Here is an 18736-nt window from a genome sequence, read left to right as displayed (position 1 = left end):
CCCCATCCTTCCCCAAGGAGACCTCTGGCTTTCACCAGGGTAACTGTGCATTGAGGAAAGGGAAATGATCAGACATTTCAGGGACTACTGGCACTGGCTCTGAGCTGACGGTGGATCCAGGGGACCTAAAATGTCATCGTGGTGCTCCAGTTAAAGTAGGGGCTTATGGAGGTCAGGTAATTAACGGAGTGTTAGCTCATGGCCGACTTACAGTGGTTCCAGTGGGTCCCCAGCCTCATCCTGTGGTCTTTTCCCCAATGCCAGAATGCAGAATTGGCACAGACATACTCAGCGGCTGGCAGAACCCCCACACTGGCTCCCTGACTAGTAGGGCGAGGGCTACTATGGTGGGGAAGGCCAAACGGAAGCCATTAGAGCTGCCTCTACCTAGAAAACTAGTCAATCAAAAACAACATCAAAACCCTGGAGGGACTGCGGAGATTAGTGCCGCCATTAAGGACCTGAAAGATGCAGAGGTGGTGATTCCCACCACATTCCGGTTCAACTCTCCTATGTGGCCTGTGCAGAAGACAGGTGGATCTTGGAGAATGACAATCTTATCGCAAGCTTAACCAAGTGGTGACTCCAACTGCAGGGGCCGTACCAGATGTGATTTCACTGCTTGAGCAAATTCACACATCTGGTGGTGCCTGGTATGCAGCCATTGACTTGGCAAATGCCTTTGTCTCCATTCCTGTCCATGAGGCCCACCAGGAACAATTTGCCTTCAGCTGGCAAGGCCAGCAATATACTTTTACTGTACTGCCTCGGAGGTATATCAACTCTCCGGCTTTGTCTCATAGTCTTATTCGGAGAGACCTTGACAGCTTTTCACTTCCAGGAGATATCACATTGGTCCATTACATTGATGACATTATGCTAACTGGATCCAGTGAGCAAGAAGTAGCAAAAACACTGGACTTATTGGAGAGACATTTGCATGGCAGAGGAGGGAAATAAATCCTCCTAAATTTCAGGGACCTTCAACCTTAGTAAAATTTCTACGGGTCCAGTGGTGTGGGACCTGTCCAGATATTCCTTCTAAGGTAAAGGATAAGTTGCTGCATTTGGCCCCTACTACAACCAAGAAAGAGGTACAAGGCCTATTTGGATTTTGGAGGCAACACATTCCTCATTTGGGTGTGTTACTCCAGCCTATTTATTGAGTGACCCGAAAGCCTGCAATTTTAAGTGGGGTCCAGAACAGAAGGCTCTGCAACAGGTCCAGGCTGCTGTGCAAGCTGCTCTGACACTTGAGCCACGTGACCCAGCAGGTCCAATGGTGCTTGAGGCATCAGTGGCAGATAGGGATGCTGTTTGGAGCCTTTGGCAGGCCCCCATAGGTGAATCACAGCAAAGGCCTCTAGGATTTTGGAGCAAGGTCTGACATCTTATGCAGATAACTACTCCCCTTTGGAGAGACAGCTCTTGACCTGTTACTGGAGTTTGGTGGAAACTGAACATTTGATTATCGGTCATCAAGTCACCATGGGACCTGAACTGCCTCTCATGAACTGGGTGCTTTCTGACCCATCTAGCCATAAAGTGGGTCATGCAGAGCAGCATCCATCATCAGATGGAAGTGGTATATACATGACTGGGCTCAAGCAGGTCCTGAAGGCACAAGTAAGTTACAGGAGGAAGTGGCTCAGATGCCCATGGTCTCCACTCCTGCCACCTGCCTTCTCTCCTCTCCCCAGCCTGCATCGAGGCCTCATGGGGAGTTCCCTGTGATCAGTTGACAGAGGAAGAGAAGACAAGGGCCTGGTTCACAGACAGTTCTGCACGATATGCAGGCACCATGTCAAAATGGACAGCTGCAGCCCTCCAGCCCCTTTCTAGGACATCCCTGAAGGACAGCGGTGAAGGGAAATCTTCCCAGTGGGCAGAACTCCAAGCCGTGCACCTGGCTGTGCATGTTGCATGGAAGGAGAAATGGCCAGATGTGTGATTATATACTGATTCACGGGCTGTAGCCAATGGTTTGGCTGGATGGTCAAGGACTTGGAAGAAGCGTGATTGGAAAATTGGTGACAAAGAAATCTGGGGAAGAGGTATGCGGATAGACCTCTCTGAGTGGTCAAAAACTGTGAAGATATTTGTATCCCATGTGAGTGCTCACCACCGGGTGACCTCAGTGGAGGAGGAGTTTAATAATGAAGTGGATAGGATGACCCGTTCTGTGGATCACTCAGCTTCTTTCCGTAGCCACCCTGACATTGCCCAATGGGCCCTGGAACCAACGGGCCATGGTGGCAGGGATGGAGGTTACACATGGGCTCAGCAACATGGACTTCCATTCACCAAGGCTGACCTGGCTACAGCCGCTGCTGAGTGCCCAATTTGCCAACAGCAGAGACCAATACTGAGCCCTTGATATGGTACCATTCCTCAGTGTGACCAGCCAGCTACCTGGTGGCAGGTTGATTATATTGGACCTCTTCCATCATGGAAACAGCAGATGTTTGTTCTCACTGGAATAGACACTTACTCTGTATATAGGTTTGCCTATGCTGCACACAATGCTTCTGCCAAGACTACCATCCATGGACTCACGGAATGCCTTATCCACCAATATGGTATTCCACACAGCATTGCCTCTGACCAAGGCACTCACTTTATGGCTAAAGAAGTGTGGCAGTGGGCTCATGATCGTGGAATTCAACATGGTCTTACCATGTTCCCCAACATTCTGAAGCAGGTGGATTGATAGAACAGTGGAATGGCCTTTTGAAATCACAATTACAACGCCAACTAGGTAATAACACTTTGCAGGGCTCGGGCAAAGTTCTCCAGAAGGCCATGTAAGCTCCAAATCAACATCCAATATATGGTATTATTTCTCTAATAACCAGGATTCACATGTCCAGGAATCAAGAGGTGGAAGTAGAAGTGGCACCACTCACCACAACCCCTGGTGATCCACTAGCAAAATGTTTGCTTCCTGTTCCCATGACATTACGTTCTGCTGGCCTGGAGATCTTAGTTCCAGAGGAAGGAACGCTGCCACCAGAAGACACAATTCCATTAAACTGGGAGTTAAGATTGCCACCTGGATACTTTGGGCTCCTCCTACCTTTAGGTCAACAGGCTGAGAAGGGAGTTATAGTGTTCGCTGGGGTGACTGACCCAGAATCACTGGGTCATCTCCAGTATGCATGGAATACAGGAGATCCATTAGGGCATCTCTTAGTATTACCATGCCCTGTTAGATTAAGGTCAATGGGAAACTACAACAGCCCAAACCAGGCAGCACTACAAATGACCCAAATCCTTCAGGAATGAAGGTCTGGGTCACTCCACCAGGAAAAAACCATGACCTGCTGAGATGCCTGCTGAAGGCAAAGGGAATACAGAATGGGTAGTAGAGAAAGGTAGTCTTCAATACCAGCCACGACCACGTGACCAGCTGCAGAAACGAGGTGTAATTGTTAGGCATATTTCCTCCTTCTTTTGCTAAAAACATGTTTGTGCATGTACACACTTGTACTAAGAAAATCATTTTATTTCCTTTCTCCTTTATCATGTGACATAAGATTTATTGACTTCATATCAGCATTTAAGTACTGTTAACTTTATGTAATAGTATTTGGGTTGCAGACTGGCACGTTTCCGGTTATACAAGGGATAGTCGTATTACGGTAGGCATAATTATGACCTTATTATTGTCTTTATTTGAAGATCTCAGGAGATGTGTATGGGTTCAAGTTGACAAGGGGTGGACTCATGATGGTTAATACTGAGTGTCAACTTGACTGGATTGAAGGATACAAAGAATTGATCCTGGGTGTGTCTGTGTGGGTGTTGCCAAAAGAGATGAACATTTGAGTCAGTGGGCTGGGAAAGGCAGATCCACCCTTAAACTGGTGGGCACAATCTAATCAGCTGCCAGTGAACATAAAGCAGGCAGAAAAACGTGAAAAGGAGAGACAGGCCCAGCCTCCCAGTCTGTATCTTTCTCTCGTGCTGGATGCTTCCTGCCCTCAAATATCAGACTCCAGGTTCTTCAGATTTGGGGAGTCAGACTGGCTCTCCTTGCTCCTCAGCCTGCAGACAGCCCATTGTGGGACCTTGTGATCTTATAAGTTAATACTTAATAAACTCATATATATACACATATGTATACACACACATAAACACACACACACACATCGTATTAGTTCTGAGAACTTTGACTAATACACTGAGTAACAAAAATAATTCCAGTGTGGTTAGAAGGTGCAAGAGCTAGGGGGTTTATAGGGCAAGCTAAGGATTTAGGGTTTGCTGTATAAGTGCAACAAGAAAGTGCTGGAGGGTTTAAGGCAGAGGAATGGTATCTGACTTCAGTGTTGAAAAGACCCATGTGGTCAGCACGTACAGAAGGGACATTACAGAGGGATATGAAACAGGAGGACCCTCAGGAGGCCACTGTGGCCATCCAGTCACGAGCAGTGGCAGGGGAAGCAGGATGCTGTGTGACTTACTTTAACTCCCTTGCTGGTTTTCCACTATGCTGCTGCTACACCAGCAAATGTGTGTAGCCTGGTTATTTTCCAGCGTTCTACAGCTGCTGGAATATCTAGTTTCTAAGACTGTTTCTCTCTTTTTGGCCACTTTGCTTTTCTAAATAAAGAGTACAAACCTAAGTCCACAAGCACACATAAGAAAAAGGCAGTCCCAATTGTCCTTCCCTCTCCTGGCTGTGACAGTGACCATCAGTCAGCGTTGGCTTCATGCTCACACCTGAAAAGTGAGATTTCTGGTCTTCCAAAAGGCCCTCATCCCAAAATACATTCTTTCATTGGTTTATCCGGTAGTCCAAAAGTCTAGAATTTTCCAATGTGTGCTCCCAGGACATTAGCGCCAAGGGTAAGAAATAGGGGTTCTGTGGTCAGATAAGTTTGGAAAACACTGCATGTTGTATTAAACTCTTAGAAATTCACCATTTGCAGTAGACATTAAGCTCTGAACAGACATGCCATGTATAGCATTTAACTTTTAGCCCAGCATTTCTCAAAAAGACCTAATCATGAAACTCAATATCTCACCGTCATAAATTACTGAATAAATAAAATAAAAATAAAGAAAAATGTTTCCCAACAGGAATGACATCACAAAATTCAAGGTGCTACATGGGAAGAAAGAATAAAGCATGATTTGATGAAGAATGGAGAATCAAAAATCAGTGCCCAAGGGGGATCAGCACTGAACTACAGACACCATGGATAAGCTTTGAACTCCTCTTATATTGACTCCCCACCCACCCACAGTGTTGTTTAATTGTTAAGGGGAAAGCAGAAATTAAGCAAGCAAAAAAAAAAAAAAATCTTTTCTTATGTTTCTATTAAGAAAAGAGATGGAGATGAAGGGCCAAAAATTGGGATGAGGAACACACAGATGGGAAAGTCTAAATAACAATATTTAGAGACTTTCAAAATAAGATTTCAAACAATTTTCAAACTCCCTTTGGGCAAGAGCCAAAAAAGAAACCTAGAAAGCAGTAATGTCAAAAGCGATAAAGAGATATGGATCAACAAAAAATCAGACATGAGTTTCCTTTGACTTTGGAGTAAACAAAAGCCAGGGCTATTTTAAGGCAGGAGAGACTGGGTGAATAAACATCTTGGATGACTGTATGAGTGTGGTGGGGAGTGTACAAGATCTCATTGCAGGGGAGCAAGCAGAAAAAATTAAGCAAAATCAGAGTATGATTTTAAAAAGCAACTGGAAGACAAAATCACCAGTGGGCTATTACATTCACACTTCAAATATGCTCTTTTAAAGAAAATGCATTATATGCATATTCAAAGCTATAAAACATTATAGTTTGGCTCACGTTGCAAAGATTTATATTTACTTATTTATTTAGATGGAGTCTCGCTCTGTTGCCCAGGCTAGAGTGCAATGGCATGATCTCGGCTCACTGTAACCTCCGCCTCCCAGGTTCAAGCGATTCTCCTGCCTCAGTCTTCCGAGTAGCTGGGACTACAGGTGCGTACCATTATGCCCAGCTAATTTTTGTATTTTTAGTAGAGACAAGGTTTCACCATGTTGGCCAGGATGGTCTCAATCTCCTGACCTCATGATCCGCCTACCTAGGCCTGCAAAGGTATTAAGAGTCTAACTGGAATACTTCTCCTTCCTTAGGAGATGAGCAATGCATTTCCAACATAGATACCAGAACTAGATTCCATTTGCAAATCTGACTATGGATCTACCGGAACAGACAACCAACTGGTGTCATAAGATAATATCTGACCTTTGTTTTCTTCTACTTAATAAATTTTGGGAGAATATACCCTTATTCTAAAGATATTTGCTCAAAACATTTTGATACCCAATTTAAGAAATGCTTTAGGGACTCTGTCACATCTTTTAAAATAACCTACGTGGTAGGAAATTGTTGCACTTTGATGGTGGCTTTAGTGTTTGAAAATAGCCCAAAATAGTGATAAGTGAAGTCCAGTGCATGAGGCGGGGGGCGTCAGGCAGTGGGTCAGAAATGCAGTGTGGCTCTAAGGCGATGCAATGGCAACCACGATGATGCTTTGCAGCAAAACTGATCATGCTTTGAAAGTTATTGCTAAAGAGGTTTGTGGTCGTTAATGAAAAATCCTAGGAGCTGGAACTTTCTAGAAAACACTGGCTCACAAGAAACAAAGCCCATTTTATGAGGATCCCTCTTCTCATTGCCTTGTAATCTGACCTTTCATCTTCTCTTGTGACTGAGGATGGGTTGCCAGAGGTTGTGTGCTACAGCAGACTTCTCTGGCCTGCAATGCAAGCCTGGCTCCAGCTAAGAACATTTCCTTGCTTACCAACTGGACTGATTTTGGGCCCTAAGGCCAACAAGAGTCAGGATTAACTAAGCATGAGCAAGCTCTAATATTCAGTTTGAAAAATATTTAGTTTGAAAACTAGTATTTAGTTTGATGAGAGGAAGGAGAGGGGCTTAAAGAACAGGAAGCTCACACCCCCACAGCTAATGCTAGAGCCATGATGGTAACACCTGAGTAGGGAGCCCCAAGTGTGAGTCTGACCTACACACACTTGAGGTGTTTGTGCAGCCTTCCCTTTCTTTTTATGGATAATATAATTATCTGAGATCTCATACAGTCTACAATGTCAATGTAATATTGCAACTGATTACATTCAGTATTTCACTCTATCTTTTTCTGACTCAAATCTTGTTTATATCGTCCTGTGTTCTTATAGGATTGCTTAGCTTCAATTAATAACTGTAATGCAGCTTGGTTTTCTTTAAAGGCATGTCTAGTAATAAGCTATGGGTGATGAAGCTCCTTTATTTCTGCAGATACACAAAGCCAATTCGAATCTAAACATGCTCACACATCTTGTTCATGCTATTCCCATCACTGGTGTGCACAGTCTGCATGATTCTGTTTTACGAGCAGGTGAGGGAGGATCATCAAAATATTAGAAGTGCAGAGCCTAAACTAGAATGTCTCTCCTTCATAACCAACTGTTTCCTAAAATCCTGAACCACATCCCTAACATAGTAAAAAAAATTACTGTTCTTAGCAGTTCCTAACCTTTCTTTGAGGGCAAGTCCTAAGTGTATGTACATATGATGGTTATTAAGAAGGCCAGAGCAATTTAGATATAAAAATTCTGGCATGTAGGTTAAAAAGCAGTGATTTATGGCCATACCTTTTAATATTAAAAAAGGCATGTGCAGAAATATTACCCTGAGAATTGTGAAAATATTTCTTAGCCTTGAACACCTCATTCTAGAGATGATGTAATTGAAAAATAGAGAGTTACTGTAACTTGGCAAAGTCGCATAGCTCGTTATGAACAGGATCCAGATTTGTTCGTTAGACCCTCAGACCAGGGCCCTTTCCAACCCAAGCGCTGCCCAGTCTCCCTAGCAGGGGTCCGCGTGCCCGCGGCAATGTCAAAGCCGGTGCTGCCCAGCAGGGACAGTCCAGGGAACGCAACAGGAAGAAGGAGGAGGCAGCAGCAGGGACGGCCCAACTCTGCCCATCTCTCTAATTCACTTCCATGGTGCTTCAGTTCACAATTACCAGCTGCTAAAGGTCTTTATCCATCCTCCTTTTCTGCACCTGTGGCCAAACTGCTGACCTAGAGGGTTTGACCGCAAGAGAAAACAGATCGATTTGTGTGGTTCCAGGAGAGCTAAAAACATTTTAAAAAATAATATGCATTTCAAGGATGTGACTCAAGTTTTACCATCGTCAAATGGGTTTTTCCTTCTCTGTTCACTGCAAAGCAAGTAAAATGTGTTAATTGCCATCCTGATACAATCCACATTTATGAAAGTCACAGAGTATACATTAGGCTGTTATAAATTTTATATTCAAAGACTTAAAAACCAATCACTATAGGAAACTAGACCTAACTCTATTTTCAGACTTCTGAGATGCTCAAGAGAAAAAAAAAATTAGTCAGTGAATGTTTTAATTAGTCAATTGGTAAGTATTTCTTCAGTGTTCCTGTGTATTACAGTCCTTGCTGGGTAGCTGCCGTGTAATGATCAGATGTAATGTTTACAATCTGAAAAACCTACAATCCAAAAGATAAGGTGTGTTTTTTTTGTTGTCATCGTTGTTTTGTTTGTTTGTTTTTTGAGACCAAGCCTCACTCTGTAGCCCAAGCCAGAGTGCGGTGGCACAATCTCGGCTCACTGCAACCCCCGCCCCTGCGGCTCAAGTGATTCTCGTGCCTCAGCCTCCCAAGTAGCGGGGACTACAGGTGCGTGCCACCTCACCCAGCTATTCTTTTTGTATTTTAGCAGAGACGGGCTTTCACCATGTTCCCCAGGATGCTCTCGAATTCCTGAGCTCAGGCGATCCACCCTCCTCAGCCTCCCAAAGTGCTCGGATTACAGGCGTGAGCCACTGCACTCAGTCAAAAGATGTTTTCAAACGACTGTTATCTGTATGTTGAAGAGTAAGTTCCGTGCTGGGGATATCAACAAGGACTATACAAGATCCCTGAACCTACAGACACATAGAAGGAAAGAGAGTGATCCTAGAACTAAATTTTAATATAACACTCTGTAATGAGTATGAACAAAGTGGCGGGTGAACACAGAAGAAACAAATCCTTCTGCCTGGGAAGAAGAATTAAAGGAGAAAAGAAGTCACACTGTATCAAAGGTAACCATGAACCATAGCACAGAGGCTTTCTGATGTATCTGATTGGGGAGAAGAGAGCAAAGACAAGACCATTCTCAACTTTCAACGGGTCATGTTCCAAAGCTTCTTGTAAGTTGATTGGTTCCCTAAATTAAATGGGTCATGTTCCAAAGTTTCTTGTAAGTTGACTGGTTCTCTAAATTATCTGCCCATTGAAACTGTTCTGCTTTTGATGAGAAGGACTCACACTAGCCAATGTTTTACTCATAATCATGTCTAACTTCTGAGTCTGGAGCTATTAATAAGAGCAACTATTTACTGAGTATTTACCGTATGTCAGGCACTGCTCGAAGCACTTTATAAGCACTGACATCTAAGCTCTGCAACAATCCTCTGAGCTAGGTTCTATTATTATCATGTTCCAGATGAAATATCTCAAAAACAGAGGTCAAACAACTTAAACAAGGTCACACAGCTGAATGACAGAGCCAAGATCAGTACTCAAATAACCTGGCTTTAGAGCTGGGGCTCTTAGTCAAGGTGGTGCATTTCACCTTGAACACCGAAACCATGTAATGCAAATAAAAGGAGGAGGAAGAGAAAGAATTTTTGTATTGCTTCTGGTGTGTAGAGCAGGCCCCGAGAAAGATGTGCTACTTTCTGTGTTGGAAGTCTTCTTGATAAGCCCCTAATTGCCCAGTGATATTATGACGCTCTAAAAATAGGTGGGCATCTAGATCATACCTGTACCCACAATTTAGATACTCTCTCTCCCATTTATTTAAAATGTCCATCCCATCCCAGCTAGACGATGGGAGCAAATAAGCTATTTGACCTAATAAATAGCCATTTTATCTTTTCACAGGTATTTGCACTTCAAATGAAGATACCTGTTACTCAAAGAAATGGGTTGGGAGAAGTAAAATAAAAATGTAATCAGCAATGTAGTCGGGTCACCGGCCTCCCTTTCCTTTAAAGGGCTCTAAGACTCGAATCTGGGAATTGATTGAGGGACCATGACCCTTTCTTTTGGTAATTTAAGATAGATTTCTGTTCACTTGACCTAGAACTCTTCTGCTTATAGAGGTCACGTCAGAATTCAGTAGACTGCCCATCGAGTTCTCTTCTAGGGACACCATGACCACCTACCCAATGCTGTAGGACTCCCAAGTCAGGCTGTTCAGATTGTTGCTTTGACTCCGCTGTCCCCCATGATGGCAACACACCCACTCAGTCTTTGTGATCACATGGCCCCTACCATCTGGGATCCAACCATCCCTTCTGCAGACATGGCCCCACCATCCGGGATCCAACCATCCCTGCTGCCGTTAAGGACCCACAGTCAGTGGCATCAGCTTCCACTGCAATCTCTGACCGGCAGAGAAGAGCAGCCCCAGAGCTCTTCATGGACACCTGAGGCTCCCTTTACAGATTTTTTTCCCCACACTTGTGGTGGAAGTGTGTCCTCTGCACCCTCCCAAGGTGGATGAGCAGATCTTTTATGATAAATCCACTGTAACACCCCAATCTCCCTCAGCCCTTGGATCCCTTCCACTCTGGCATACCAAGGCAGCTCTGGCATTTCAAATTCGTTTAGTGTAGGCCACATTTTGGTGCGTGTTTCCACCACCAACCAAACTGTCAGAGCCCTTTCTAAGCCCTGGAGGTACAACACTGACCGATCTAACTTCATGTTCCTCGCATCATTATTCCACACCCTAATACCCATTCCCACACACGTTCCTCTGATTTCTGTCTAAACTGAGAAACTCATGTTGTTTTGGAGTACAGATCTCATGGATCATACTTTGTGCCTCATCTTTAGAAGCCAAGGGACTTGAGTCTAGCTAAAGGTCTAGAAGCAAAGAGGGGTGTCGGCATAGATCCTCAGAAAAACGTCAGTGGTGTCTGCCAGGCACACTAAGTTACCTTCACCTACAGGAGGCATAGATGACACTGTTATTGCTGCTAATATCCAGTCTCGGTCATGGCTGCAGACCCACCTTTCCCATTTTAGCTGAGCACATTATCCACCAAAATAAGAATGACATTTCCCGGCTTCCTTTACAGTTAGGTAGGTGGAGAAGATTACTAAACTCAGGCTAACTGGATGTGAGCAGAAGTGATCCTTGCAGCTTCCTGGCTGTACTCACAGAAGGTGGGGAAGGAGTGTTCCTTCTGCATCTGCTTCCTCCAGCCTTCAGCTTGATGTGGACGTGGTAACAGGCTGTCTTGAATCATGCAGAGGAGTGCAACCCATGTGGGATAGAAGAGCATGGCTGCAGCCCTGGGAAACTTCATTAAGCAGAGTTAACATACCTGCTTCAATCACCTGCATTTTGACTATCAGGGGAGACAGACTAAGTTTGTCTTATCCAAGCGTCATTATGCCGAGAAACCTATATGGAAAAGAGAACTCAAGAAGAACAGAATTGTCTTTGCTTAGAACTGGCTGACAGGGCCTTCTATCAACTGAAGAAAAGGGCCTATTTGCTGCCAGTCAGGACTACAAGCCTGCTGGGCTAATGACCAAGTGGTGTATTTAAGGGAGAAGGGTAACAATGGATTGACTGGTTTGACCAAGGTTAAGGCTGGAATGTAACTGACCACTGAGAAAAGCCCCAACTACGCTTCTCGGAAGAACAGATTCTGGGGGGCTTAGGGCAGGGGAAGGCACATCTGGCACCACACAGGGTAAAAATGGAATGAGGCCAAGAGGCCAGGTTGGAGGCCTGAGGTTCTACAAGCTGCAGGGTGCACAGGATGTAGAGCCACATAATACATATGTGGACCGAGATGAAAGCTTAAGGGCGAAACTTAGAGGCGTGCCCATGAACGGGGTGCTTGGTGTGGACAGCGCTGGCACCCAAGGCAGCAGTGGCACCCACAGTCTCGTCACAAATGTGCAGGCTAAGTAGCAGAAGGGCGGCTTGTTCACTTGACCTAGAACTCTTCTGAGCACACACCAGAGAAGGCCCCGGAGAGACAGGATGCTTGGTGTTGACCAAGTTGAATCTAAAGTGGGGTGGAGAGATCAGAGTTGGCAACAATACTGGGGAGACAATAACCTGAGTTTAGGTTGCGGAATGAAACCACTCCTGAAGACAGCAGCGAAGGGCTCAGCAAAAGCTTCCCCCTCCAGGTGACTGGTGAAATGGCCACAGAAAGCCTAAATAGTTTCTGGCAGAACTAACCTCACAGGCCAAATCCATTCCTTTTTTGTAAAATATGTCTATAATTTGCAAGTTCATATACAAAAGGAGTTTAAATATGTCTATCCACAGTATCCTAGTTTAATGCAGGATTGTGCCCAAACAGTACAGCACAAAAGGGGAATTTAAAAATAGCAAGTCATAATCAGAAAACTTCACCATTCTATACGATAAAGCAAGGCAAGTAAAAATTATATGTATATGCTGCAGGCGCAATGAAACATTTTATAAGCTGGTAACTGTTATATATATTTTCTTTTAAAAACCCAACACATTGAAAAAATGCAAAGCTATATGTTGCTCTTAAATTTTAAAAATAATTTAGCTAAATGTTCTATGCCTATTAGATAATTACTAGACAGTTCAGAAATTATGAAGTTATTAGAAACTGTATGTCCGATGGGCTTTTCACAATGTTTAGTCTGTACTTGTCATCATTTTGATTTCGTCACATCCTAGACAGGTCTGGAAGGTCAAGTGGAAGCTCTGAGGAATATGATAAACCTCGACTGACAGCCAAACATTTAAAAAATGTTTTCCAGGCCAGGCGTGGTGGCTCACGCCTGTAATCCCAGTACTTCGGGAAGCCAAGGCAGGAGGATCACTTGAACTCAGGAGTTCAAAACCAGCCTGGCCAACATGGTGAAACTCCGTCTCTACTAAAAATACAAAACATTAGCGGAGTGGGGTGGTGTGGTGCACACGTGTAATCCCAGCTACTCGGGAGGCTGAGTCAGGAGAATCGCTTGAACCCGGGAGGTGGAGGTTGCAGTGAGCCAAGATCGTGCCACTGCACTCCAGTCTGGGCAACAGTGTGAGACTACCTCAAAAAATTTTTTTTCCCAATATTTTTGTGTTTAGCCTCATTTCAATTGGTTTTTTAATTTTGTTTGATTCCATATTCTCAAGACAACTGTTTAAATCAAAAATCTTACAAGCTCTAATGTTGTAGATTGTACACGTGGTATCATCATATTGTTCTTCATCAACTGTTCTTCAATATCCAGATGGGCTTATGCTATTCTAAGTTCTTCTGAATATTTATGCAAAAAAGCATAGTATCATACACATCATTACTACGTAACTTCACATACAATTAACTGTTAGTAACACAAGGACCCAAAAGGAAAATGACATGTTAGAAATAAAATCACATTAAATAAAGACTACAAAAATGAGGCTGAAAGACAAAAGTAAACATCATCAGTATTGTTCTAGTGAGAACAATATGTAATTGTTCTAAATATTGTTTTTAAGTCCTATTATTTTATCAGAAGAATGCAACTGCAGATTTGGAATATTGAGTAAAACTGGTTAGAAAAATCCTGAGAATTAAAAATCTCCAACACACACACACACACACACACACACTCTCTCTCTCTCTCTCTCACACACACACACACACACACACACACACACACACACACACACACACACACACACATAATTTGGCTCTAGGAAGGCACTAAGTTGCTGTCCCATGAATCCCACATCCTCAGGTCAGGCTTCTCCTGGTCCATGCTCTTACCTCCTAGTCTGTTAATTTTGACTGAGACATCGCCTGAGCATTCTGCTCTCTGCTCATCTTCATAGAGGTAAGGCAGCGCCTGCTGTGTGTCAGGCTTTATACAAGGTGTGCTGTGCACACTATCACAACCATGCAAGGAAGGAAATATGAATATCTCCATTTTACAGAAAGAAAAGAGAAACAAAAGGAACTCCACAATCACACAGTAAAGGGCAGAGCCATGATGTCAATGAGAGCCTCTTAAACTGCCCAGTGGCAATATCATCCTCCCTCAAAGGTAAAGTCCAAAGTCATCTGCTTATCTCTGACTATAAACAAACACACATCACCCGCAAAGACACAGACACACTTACAAAGCAACCGGATGGACACCTAGCTCCAGCCCCCACAGCTCAGGAGACAACATGCTCGTGCCCATCTGTGTGGATGAAATATTTTATTTTAGAAATAAGCTCTAAATTTCTGATCCTTTCCACTGTCCCTTTTTTCATTTCTGAACTTGATAAACAGTATCTACTTATACAAGGCTGAGAAAACGTGACAGAAAAGTAAGTTACTTTATTAAATGCTTTCCATGAATCCTTTGGCAGCTGCAGCCACCTACCACTGAGAGCTACAGCCACTGTGATAGGGGAGGCCAATGCTGATCACACAAACGTTAGCTTCATTTGTAATTCTGGACTGTGTGGAAGTGTGATTTCAAAATGATATATATTACACAAGGAAAATGTATCACGCTGTAAAGAGAAAATTATGATTAGCTGTATGATTGATATATATTTCAAAAGTGAGCCCATATTTTCACTCACGCTTTAATCCAACTATCCTTAAAGGAAGTTTTAGAGATTCTTCCTGATTTGAATATTGTTTTCAGAGCACCGGTTGACTGGGTGATTCTTGTTTGTGGGACACAGTCCCCTTTTCTGCTCTGCTCTTTCCTAAGCTCTGATTGCCTGTTTTAGGGGACAGGCAGCCATGGTCTCTAATCTCCTGTTCTCCCAAGTGAGGCTTCCCCTTTCCTCTCCCTGAAAATGTGTAAGTCATTTCTTCCAGGCAAGACATTAGGGAACTCCAGGCAACACTGGGCAAGACGGAATAAACGATCAAGATCATGAATTAAAAACAAACAGACCAGTGCCTTCTTGACTCTCAAAAAAAATCATAAACCTAAAGATCGGTGATATAGTAGAATCATGTTAAAAGAAGATAAAATGTAAAAGATAAAAAGATAAATGCAAAACATTTGTAAAATGTTCAAAAACTATCAGTTATCATAATTATTAGAGATTGCATAATATGGGAAGTCTTTACCTTTTTGTGTATTATGTGTAAGAAAAATAATCAGATGACTAGCAACTAGTCACAGATAATTTGGGAGATATTTAAAATGTTTGGTGGCTATGACTATATGCATATCCATCACTGGTGTTCATTTTGGATGGTAAGTAACATATTCTATTATGGTTTTGTTTTGCTTTTAACACTCACGAATCACATAACATCTGCACTGAAGAGGCCTGGATTTCACTTATCATTTCCCTTAAAATTTCTCTTATAGGGAAAAATCTGTAACCATTAGATTAAACACAATACAGTTAATTTTTAACATCTATCATTAAGTAAAAAGACTAGGAATTTCGGTGCAGGAAAATTTCAACATCAGCGTTAGAGAAATGAGTTTAAAGGAAAATATGTAAGCTTCTGCAAAGGCTTAGCTTTGAAGGCTGCCTTTTCCAGATATAAAAATAGATGGCTAAAATGTAAAATCGATTCTAATGGCAAGTAAACCTTTGCACTCACTATGCACAGGAGAGAAACCTGAATATTTGACTTAGTAGCACCTTGGGAGTAGGCAGACCTGAAAGCCCTCCAATAACCTTGGAAATCTCCACTTCTTGCAGAAAAGAATCAAATGGTCATATAAGGTGGCATATCTGCTCAGCCCTCTTTCATCCCTGTAAGTAAGTATCATGATTAGAAGATGTGAATAATTTTCCAGAATGCAGGTCATCTGTTCTAAGTACCCAACACGTGAAGGGGTCACTAGGGTCAGGTCTCCCAGGGAGCTCAGGCTCTCTTCCAGCCAGGGGCCTGTTCACCTCCTCTGCTTTCTCTTGGATGAGGCTTTTCCTAGGGCATGGGAAAGCAACAGGTTCCAGGCTGAGCAAGTGGGACTACTACCTTCTAAACCCCCACACACTCATACTCACACTCACACATACTCATAACACATGTGCACACTCACACTTATACACTCACTCACATTCACACAAACTCTTACACAGTCATGCACACACACACACCCAGGTTAGTCTCCCTGAACTCAGAGAGGTGTGGGAGTCCTGAAGAATGAGTTGGACAAGGAAGGCAGCCCCAAAATCTCCTGGGCAGACTCAGCTGTCCCCCAGGGAGGAAGCAGTTTGCGTGTGGGCCAAGGTTACTATCTTGTTGCCCCTGGAATCCCAGCTCCTCCCACGAAAGTCCAGGATCAAAGTGGACTCAGGCAGCCAGAGCTCCCAGCCTGCCCTGGGGTACAAGCCAGCCAGCAGGAGGTGAACAGTGTGCTGGCACCACAGAAGAAGCTGTGTAGGGGTCCCAGTGGGGAGAGGCAGGGCTGAGTCCAGACCCCAGTCCCTCACCTCCACCCTGGCTGCAGAGTCACTTGCCCCACACCCCGGGGCCAGCAACCCAAGCTGGGAATGCTGTGAGCCAGGTCAGCTCCCCTTGGGAGGGCAGAGTACTACAGCCCTACTGAAGGAGTTTGTAGCACAGGCCACCAGCCTTTAGTAGGACTGACAGGACCCCAATCCCAGCGGCTGTGGGGCTTGGAGGCAGGTAAGGGAGCCCAACCTGCAAGAGCCTATGCTCAGAGCAAGGTCGCAGGCAATCGTTGCTGGAACGTCATTCCGCCACTGGTGCAAGTCACAGAGTGGACCGAGTGGGCTGCAGGGAACCACCTGCCTAACTCTTCCAACAGTCACAGTGAGCTGCTGTCCCTTGGAGAGGGAGACGGGGGATGGGGAAGAGGGTGTCCATCCTCCAGGAACAGTGGGGAGGAGACGGTCGATAGGGGACTGGGAGGGAGGAGAGCGGCCTTTAACCTTAGTGCCACTCCCCAGGACCCCTCCCCGGTCTGCATTGAGGATCACAAATCATGCTTCATGCTAAAAGCCCCTTGTTAACTCGGTCACTAGCTTCCAAAATTCACAAATAGTAAATGTGCCAGGCACAGTGCCAAATGCTTAGGATACAAAGATGATCCCTGAACAGTGACACCCTCTGTAAGGCACCTGAAGAATCCCTTTCCCAAATCGCTTTCCAAGCTGGCGGGGAGAGAGGTACATATCCGCTTTGTGGAAGCTTAGCTCTTCATCTGTGCGAGTGAGATTAGACCCCTGCAAAATGGAAACTCAAACTGCAAAGCAGAGAAGGAGGCCAGCACCCACCCGCGGGTCCCTCCTGCTGCCCAGGGACCCCGCCTGGCCACACCTTCTTTCCACTGGGAGCGCCTTTCTGGGTTTTCCGATGAGGTTTATAGAAAAGACATCTCCCAGATTCTTCACTCACGAAGTGTGTTACAAAAATTCTCCCGGTAACTGTCCTGACCCTCACCAATCACACTAGAGCCCCCATTCGATTGCTCGCACAAAGAAAACATTTAACACAGGTGTGATCAACCTCTGGCAAGATGCCGAGTCATCAACCTCGGTCAAGATGCAAAAAGGTGGCCTTTTCTGCGAAGGTCGCGCCCTCTGTAAATACAGTTACTACTTGGTGAAAGCGCTCTACGTCCTAGCTCTTGTTGGTGAGAGTGAGAGCAAGGCGCCGGGGTCCGTCATTCTTAGGCAAGGAAGTCAATGTCACAGGCACGCACTGCCTGTTTGAGGAGAAGCTCAGAAACCGTCCCACTCCCAGAACGCAGCACCCAGTTGCTTTGCACGCCAGGCCAGTCCTGGGGAAACGGTGCAATGCTTGTCTGGGCGTCAAGGAGGCTCCCTTGCGGTCCTCCCTGAACCCCTGCCAGTCCCAAGGAGTTCCAACCCTGCTTTCTAACCCTTTAAAATCTGGAGAGGGCGGTCGCTGGGGGGCGGGACTAGGTGTTGGGGGGTCTATAGTCTTAGTATCCAGCACTTTTGTAGTGGGGGCTTTTGTGGAGGTTTAAAACAATAAGTAAGAAACATCAAGGCGTGTCTCCCCGTACCTCGTCCCTCTTTTTCTTTTTTGAATGACCGGAGTCCTTCACTTCTTCCTTCATGGTTGCTGGGATTTGGGGTCTGGGAGAGATGGCCTCTGGGCCGTCAGGACGCACAGCATGCTGTGCTTGCAGGGTCAATGGGGCGAGGGGCGCAGGTAGGAGCCTGACTGTATCTACGATGGGGACGCATTCGCCTTCCAGCCACAGCAATGGCCATCCTTAGTGCACAAGTCAGTACTCCACGAAAGAAAATCCACGTGTAACTAAATTCAACACAAACAGTTTCCAGCACATGCCCATCCCGAGCATCCGGTTAAGAGGTACCCCGATCGCGCGCCCGAGTGGGAAGTGAGAAAGCCCGGCTGTGCACCAGGGACAGCGCGCGTCTGACGCCGCCGGCCTCGCGAACCGAACCCCCGAGCACCAGAGCCCTTCACTTTGTTAGGAAGTCCCCCACCCGGGCGCCCCCCTCGTCCTCCTCAAGTGCCCTCGGAGAGCGGACCAGACTCACCTACTGCCAGGCAGATGGGCAGCAGCAGCCTGAAGATGAGCCCGCACACCACTTCCGAGGCCATCGCGTCGGTCCGGCGAGTCGGAGCAGAAGGGCGAGGCTTGAGGGTCGCTAGGGGTGGTGGGACGCCAGGCCCATGCCCGTCTATGGTCTCTCGCCGCCGGCAGCTCGCAGCCACCCGAGCAT

The 18736-nt window shown here is 45.2% G+C and overlaps 1 protein-coding gene across 1 annotated transcript in view; it reads right to left on the bottom strand.

Moving 5' to 3' along the window:
* The window catches only part of PIEZO2 (piezo-type mechanosensitive ion channel component 2), a 478725-nt gene extending 459995 nt beyond the window's left edge, over positions 1–18730 (bottom strand). The window contains exon 1 of the mRNA XM_011983927.1: positions 18551–18730. Within this exon, the coding sequence (XP_011839317.1) occupies positions 18551–18614 (64 nt within the window). The 5' untranslated portion in view covers positions 18615–18730. The remainder of the gene's footprint in view (positions 1–18550) is intronic.
* Between the last annotated feature and the right edge of the window lie 6 nt (positions 18731–18736).

The sequence above is a fragment of the Mandrillus leucophaeus genome, unplaced genomic scaffold (assembly GCF_000951045.1).
Source record: "Mandrillus leucophaeus isolate KB7577 unplaced genomic scaffold, Mleu.le_1.0 Scaffold257, whole genome shotgun sequence".
In the NCBI taxonomy this organism is placed as follows: domain Eukaryota; kingdom Metazoa; phylum Chordata; class Mammalia; order Primates; family Cercopithecidae; genus Mandrillus; species Mandrillus leucophaeus.
Note: the sequence above shows the minus strand (reverse complement) of the source record. Positions and strands in the feature narration are given on the sequence as shown.